Genomic DNA, 6,783 nt, shown 5'->3' on the forward strand with positions numbered 1-6,783 from the left:
TAGGGCCGCCGGCCGCTGCGCGGGGCCGCGCGGGGCTGCGCGCGGAGCGGGGCCATGGGGGAGGCGGCGGCGGGCGGCGCCGTGAGCGCCGTGACGGTGCTGGCGCTGCTGGAGAAGCTGGTGTCCATGCTGGAGGCGCTGGAGGGGCAGCAGCGGCACATGGAGCAGCGGCAGCGCGGGCTCGAGGGCGCCGTGCGCGGCATCCAGGGCGACCTGGGCCGCCTCTGCCGCAGCCACGGGGCCACGGGCGCCGCCGTCGAGAAGCTGCTCGAGAAGTCGCGCAAGGTGTGCGCGCACACGCGCGCCGTGCGCGAGCGCCTCGAGCGGCAGTGCGCGCAGGTGCGCCGCCTCGAGCAGCACCACGCGCAGCTGCTGCGCCGCGACCGCTTCAAGGTGCTCATCTTCCAGGTGAGAGCGCAGCGCCCGCGCAAGCCCCGCGCACCCCTGTGCCACCCCGCGCAGCGCCCGCGCAACCCCGTGCAGGCTCTGTGCAACTCCGCGCAACTCGGGGCAACCCCGCGCACCCCCYGTGCAATCCTGTGCAASCCCGCGCAGGCTCTGTGCAACCCCGCGCACCCCCCGTGCAATCCTGTGCAASCCCGCGCAGCGCCCACGCACCTTTCTGCTAATCCTGCGCACCCTCCCCGCAACCCCCCCGCAGCCGGGCGTGGCCCGGGCGCCACCCCACCCCCTTCCCGCATATTTTCCCCTTTTTAAGCCATGATGCAGCGGGAGGCTTAAGGAAAGCTGGGACGTGGCGCCCATGCCGGAAAAAATAAACTCGCCCGAAACACCGAGAAAGAAACCCCACAGCTCCCTCCTCCACCCCACAACTTGGCATCCTGCCATTTCCCACCCCAGMAAAGCAGCTTGGCTCCCTGGGGGGAGGAAAACCCCCCTGCTCACGCACCCCTGTCCCCAGACGCTGGGGACGGGGCAGTTCAAGGAACACGGTGCCGTAAGTAACGGAAAAGGCACCGAGAAGGATTCACAGGACACAGCAGCATCCGAACTATTCTGTTTCTCCAATGTCTCTGGGACATTAGGGCCYGCTCAGAGCTGCGGTTCAGCCCAGGCCTCCCCTGCACCGTCCAGCATCAATCCCTTGGCTTGGACACAAGCCCAGCGAAAAACAATTCCCGGAAGGAGAAGCCGAAGCCGTCCTGACGCCAGATCTGTACCAAAGCAGAGAAACCTGGGTGTAGTTGCCCATTTGCTCCCCTTTTGTGTATGTTTAAGGGGGGATTTCACAGTTCCACGTGCTGCCTGCAAGCATTTGAGGTTGCAAAAGTTGCCGCGAGCGAGGCAGCGAGTTAGCAAAACACAGAGGTAACTGTTTGTTAAAATCCTTATTGAGCTTTGGCATCGTTCCTGCTGTTTCCTGGCTCYGTGACCAGGTTTGGGGAGAGCTGTTTGGGTTTGAGCGTGGTCTCCAATTCTGAGCTGCCCTCAGAAGCACTTATTTTAACAGAAATCCCCATCTGTTGGCACCTCCGTCTGTAAATACCGCTAGTTTTGACAGGAGGTTTTGCACATGGAGATTTGGACTCCATGCATTTCAGAGGGGCTAGTTATGGCCACATTTGTCTGAGGAGAACCCAGGGGCTGTTTCTGAGCTCAAGCGCAGAAAATAAAAAGGTGTTTTGTGCCTTTCTCAGGATTTTGGGTTTGATCAAGGAGGAAAGATCAAATTTCTAGATTTTTCTCCCCTCTTCCCTCACCCCCCCCCCCGCCTTTTTTTTGGCCTTGGGAATTGTACATTACTTGCAGCAACTGGCATTTCGTTGTGTTTATTTTTTTCCAGTCTTCCTAGCAAGAATACCAGACCCTGGAAAAAGTGTCAAAACACAAGTATCATATAAACTTGCTACACCAAGAGCCATCTATAGCCCCCTTAAAACATCTTATCAGTAACTGTACTTGAAACAGAAAAGGCTTTTTTGGCCACAGAGCATTTCCACCTTTGCATTCCAAAACCCTGTGCTTAGTTTATTTTGATTTGTGTTTAATAGCTTCCATGCCAGCAGTTATTCCCATTTTACAAGCAGGCTAATAGATGCCCAGAGGCTGATGTTTCCCAAGGCCATGCAAGAAGTTTAAGCAGAGGTTTGATTTCCTGAGTGCCAGGCCTGTCCAATAGCCTAAGACCATCTAGGGTCTGCTTTTAATTGAATCATTAGCTCATGCTTATGAACAAGAGTGTTTTTCTTTTCAATTTTTTTGGTACATTTCATTTTATAGCTTTATGGGATATTGAGCAACAGACTTAAATCCAAGGGAACCAGAGACCTTCAACATCCCCCGCTTGGGAACTTGGACTTCTCCATACCAAAACCCCAGTTTTTACAACAGCAGCAATGTACATTTTTGTGAAATTAGGTGAAAATGCTAATGACATTCTCCCTGTAGGGCACCCATCCATGGGGGATTATTATTCCCAACCTTTCCCTGGAGAAACTGAAGGCTGTGGGAGGCTACGTGGCTTCTTCGGGTCGATGCAGGAGATGGGTGGCAAGACCTCTTTAGCCAAGCCTGAGCCACAGAACCATCCCTGCATCTCCCTGCAGATAAATTTACGGTGTTAGAGCCAAACTCTTTAATAACTGTCTTCAATTTAAATGACAAAGAACAGGCTTTCTGTCCTGTAGACCTTCCAAGTCGCTCTGAAAGAGAAATCTCACAGTTGGCAACTCATTAGTCCTAAATTGTACCAGCTAATGGTTCAGTGGGCTTTGAGGGGCTTGTTACTAGTTAAATATACTGAAATAACAAGAAATGTTCAGCATCCTTCATTGTGCTGTTTAGGGAAAAAAAAAAGTAACTGTTCGGGGCTGTGCTTTGTTTATTAAATTTGTGTCCTGTGAAGTATGAAACTCAAATGTCGTCAATTCTTTCAGGAGGAAAATGAGATCCCTGCCAGCGTTTTTGCAAAGGAGCCCGTTCCCAGCGTTACAGAAGGGAAGGAAGAGCCCGTGGATGAGAACAAAAGCCTGGAAGAAACCTTGCATACAGTGGAGCTGTCGTCAGATGACGAGATGCCTCACGAGGAAGGCGACGCCGAAGACAGTGCGGAGGAGAAGGTCGAGGAGTCGCGGGCTGAGAAGATTAAAAGGTCCGGCCTCAAGAAGGTAGACAGCCTCAAGAAAGCGTTTTCCCGCCAGAACATCGAGAAGAAGATGAACAAGATCGGCACAAAGATCGTCTCACCCGAGCGCAGAGAGAAGATCAGGAAGTCCCTCACTGGGCATCACCAGAAGTCCTCCTCTTCCAAGGGCTCCTCGCTCAAAGCATCTCCCCTCACGCCTAACGCGAAGACAGGCCAGGAGGGAGAGAGCCCCGCTGAGGCCGAGGAGCGGCCGGCGGAATCCACGAGCAACGAGCAAGGCGAGAACGAGGAGGAGCTGTCCTGCTCCGACGTGCGCTCCGACGCGACGCCCACCGCGTCCCTGTCRGAAGAGAGCAAAGCCATGGCCGACTCCTTGGAGAAGGAAGCCAGGATGGAAGGGAAAGCCAGCGTCAACAGCAACATCGAGCTGTCCATCGTCGAAGACGACGAGGAGTATGGGATGCCTCTAGAAGTTCCTAGCCACAAAGCGTCCGAGGAGAGAAGTGAGCCCGTCCGCGGCGAGATGGAAGAATCTGATGAAGAAACAACCCAAGCAGCTGTTCTCCGGATAGACTAGACGGCGCAATGGGTCTCAGCCTTCCCTTTGGTTCCAGATACACGCAGTTTGGGCCAGCGAATAGCCGGTGTACGTTTCTGCCACACGTGCTAGCAGCAATTCGCTTCCTTCCCTGGTTTTCTCTGCAGCGATAACTTGCTGCATCCTGTCGGCGTCGTGCAGAGCGAGCAAAGGCAACAGCACGAGCYGCTCCGCTCCCGCCGCCCGGTTTAGGCCAATTCACTGGTATTACGTAGTTCAGAGCAAGCTGGTGAGCTGGCTTTCGCAGAGTTAGGCCAGGGAGGTATATGGCGTAGAGTCCAAAAACAACCATTTTTTGCTCATTTCTCTTCTTTTTCCCCTGTCACACCATTTCATAGCTCTGTGAGTAGTCCTGTACGTAAACATAGAAATACCAAAGAGAACGCTTCACTGTAGGTTGCCTTGCTGTGCTCTGAGTACACTCACAGATTCAGCAGCTACGTACACAGTATTGCTCGTTCGGGGCTTTATGCCGTAATATTAGAAGAGTATTTAAAAAGCGAAASTGAAAAGTTGGTCCCATTGATGCCAATGGTGAGGGTGGTATTTTGCCTGTAGTCTCTGCTGAGAAATGACTGGGTTTATATGGAACCAGAAGGATGTTTTATGTTTTATGACATTTAATGGGTCAGAAATTAAGGGAAGGGGGAAAAAATAAAAGGAATTTGAGAGAATCACAGAGACAGTCAGAAGGAAGTCTGAAGTGCAGTGAAATGTTAAAAAAGCCTACAAAATTATATCTGTACTTGGAGCTTGAAGAGTATATTCTCCGATAACACTAATTGTTCATTCTACTCATTCTTACTCCTTATAGCAATATAGTATCAAACTTTGCACCTGCACAACTTTGTATCTCAGAGTATTTTGAAAAAGTAGCATAATTTGTCTTTTTATAGCTTATTTCATATACAAAGCTGTATCTACACAGAAGAGTTATATAATTACAGGGATGTAAAGACTTTTTTTTTTAAAAAAAAAAAAAGAAAAAGGTGAAAATGCTCATTAGGCATTCCCTCTAAAGGGAAAAACATGCTATGGGTTGAACTTGATGGCAAGAATGAGCTTACGTAAGGGTGAGCCACAGGATTTGATTCTCTGCTAGTAGCATGCTCTCAGAATTACGCTTCGGACAGCTCTCAAAATTCATGGAAATGAGAGGTTGCAGAGCAGTTTTTTTTCCCTGTATGTGCTCATTCCAGTCACCTGCAAAAGCAGAGGGGAGGGAAGAAAGGGAAGCACCCATAACAGTTACTTTGCATCCTTGTTTGCTTATACAGTAGGGCTTTTTTATAGCRTATATAGACATATGTAATTCTACTGATACTTTAACATTGCACTATAAAAGACTGCATCTTTCGAGTTGCACTTAGAATCAACAAGTTACAGGGGAAATAAAAGCTACAGCAAGAAATATCATTAAGAAATGATTAACAGACATTACTCCCCAGGAGTATTGTCTATAACCAGCAAATCACACTGGAAATCAGTCAGTAGGGGCTTAGTGTGAGCAAGTGCCTTGAAGAGTTAAGCTCTTTGGTATGTAGCACCATAGAGGAGGTATTGTTTGTTAGTTAAGAAAAATGGCATAACTCGTGCAGCTATATTTTTATTTTGTATTAACTACAGTGGGTTTTGATCATTTTTACTTCTAACCAACTACAGATATGGCAAATAAAAACATAACGTCAAACATGTCCCGTCAGTCTTTGAGAAATGCGAYTTGGGAAGCTGGCAGAGATCAAACGAGAAGGTCAAACATTTACTGCCCCGGTTGGTGCCCCCGATGTAGCTGTTGCGTTTTCTTTCTCATTCCCGGCTGCCATTTGGAAACTCAAGCACTGGGTCTCGGGCTTGGCTCTCCAGRCACTCGACAGGTCTCCACGGCAGCCTTTTCTCCTCAAAAATTACACGTTCACAGGGGTGCTCCCTTCTCAGGGTGACGGGTCTGCCCACGTAATCCCATTTGAAGACTGTGCGTTTACCCCTCTTGACACTGTTAAAGGCTACAGCACCTGTGTGTTGGCTGCACAGATAGCACCATCCCTCAGAAGACATGACCTGCAAAAGGTAAGGGCTCAGAGGTTAAAATATACCCACGTGCCCTTTACATTGGCACAATGAAAGCCATTTTTCATGCAATTTTTGGCTGCAATGCCAACAAGTTATCTGATTGATGGATGACATTTTAAAGAAGGGCGGATTTACTCGATTAATGACCATCTATTAGAGTGCCAACCATTCACCAAGGGGTTTGGTCCCAGCCTGAGAGTCAGTGGAAACTCCTGTGCTGACTCAAAGGGCTGTCTGGGCCACAGAGGAGTTTTAAGCCGCACACGCAGCTCCCGTGCCTGTCACTAAGAGCTGTGCGAAGCCCCGAGATCCCTCTGCAGAGCTCCCTAATCCCGCCTGCTTAGCTCATGCACAGAACAAAAAGTTTCACTGCCATCAGCAGCGCAGATGCGACAGCGCKGGCGAAAGGCGAGCTCGGAATTGTGCTTTGCAGGGCGCAGCATTAGCAGAATTTCCAGCTGATTCCCGAGCCGCGGGCCTGCAGCAGCCCCAGCCGCGTGCCGAGGCGCSAACCCGCTCGCGTTTCTGCCCGCAAAGCTGGGCAGCCGCTCGGGGCGGCTCCCGGGGAAGGCGCCGGGTCGTTGCCTTGCTCTCTYGCATGCCAGAAACAGGCTGGGCACCAGGGCAAAGGCGGCGGCCCCCATCCCCAGGAGGAATTTTCCTAGGAACTGAACAGCTCTGGGACGCGGCTGCCAGGACAGCCCGGAGCGCTGCTGACTCGGCACTCAGGCATCTCGGCACCCTGCTCCGGTGAGTCAGCACTCAGGCATCCCCGACACCCTGCGCCGGGTGTTCCCAAACAACRGAAAGAGCCCTGACCACCTCCCAGCGCTTCAGACCCCCCTGCTCGGGGTTAGTTCCAGAGGCTGCTCTAGCACCATCAGCCCCAAGGTTTTCATCAGCTTTTGGCAGTCACTGCCATGTTCTGCCTTCTTTTTTGGGCTATAGGGTATTTTTCCCTGCCTCTCTCTCCTCCAAGGCATGKGCTCAAGGCTGAAGTGCGCAGGAA

The 6,783-nt window shown here is 51.2% G+C and overlaps 1 protein-coding gene across 1 annotated transcript in view; it reads left to right on the forward strand.

The window, feature by feature from the left end:
• The window catches only part of CAVIN2 (caveolae associated protein 2), an 8,482-nt gene extending 3,271 nt beyond the window's left edge, over window positions 1–5,211 (forward strand). Inside the window, exons 2-3 of the mRNA XM_026048197.1 lie at window positions 64–408; window positions 2,898–5,211. Of these exons, the coding sequence (XP_025903982.1) occupies window positions 64–408; window positions 2,898–3,683 (1,131 nt within the window). The 3' untranslated portion in view covers window positions 3,684–5,211. The remainder of the gene's footprint in view (window positions 1–63; window positions 409–2,897) is intronic.
• Window positions 5,212–6,783: the final 1,572 nt, after the last annotated feature.

Source organism: Nothoprocta perdicaria, unplaced genomic scaffold, assembly GCF_003342845.1.
Source record: "Nothoprocta perdicaria isolate Ctin4 unplaced genomic scaffold, notPer1 scaffold_11, whole genome shotgun sequence".
NCBI classification, from domain to species: Eukaryota; Metazoa; Chordata; class Aves; order Tinamiformes; family Tinamidae; genus Nothoprocta; species Nothoprocta perdicaria.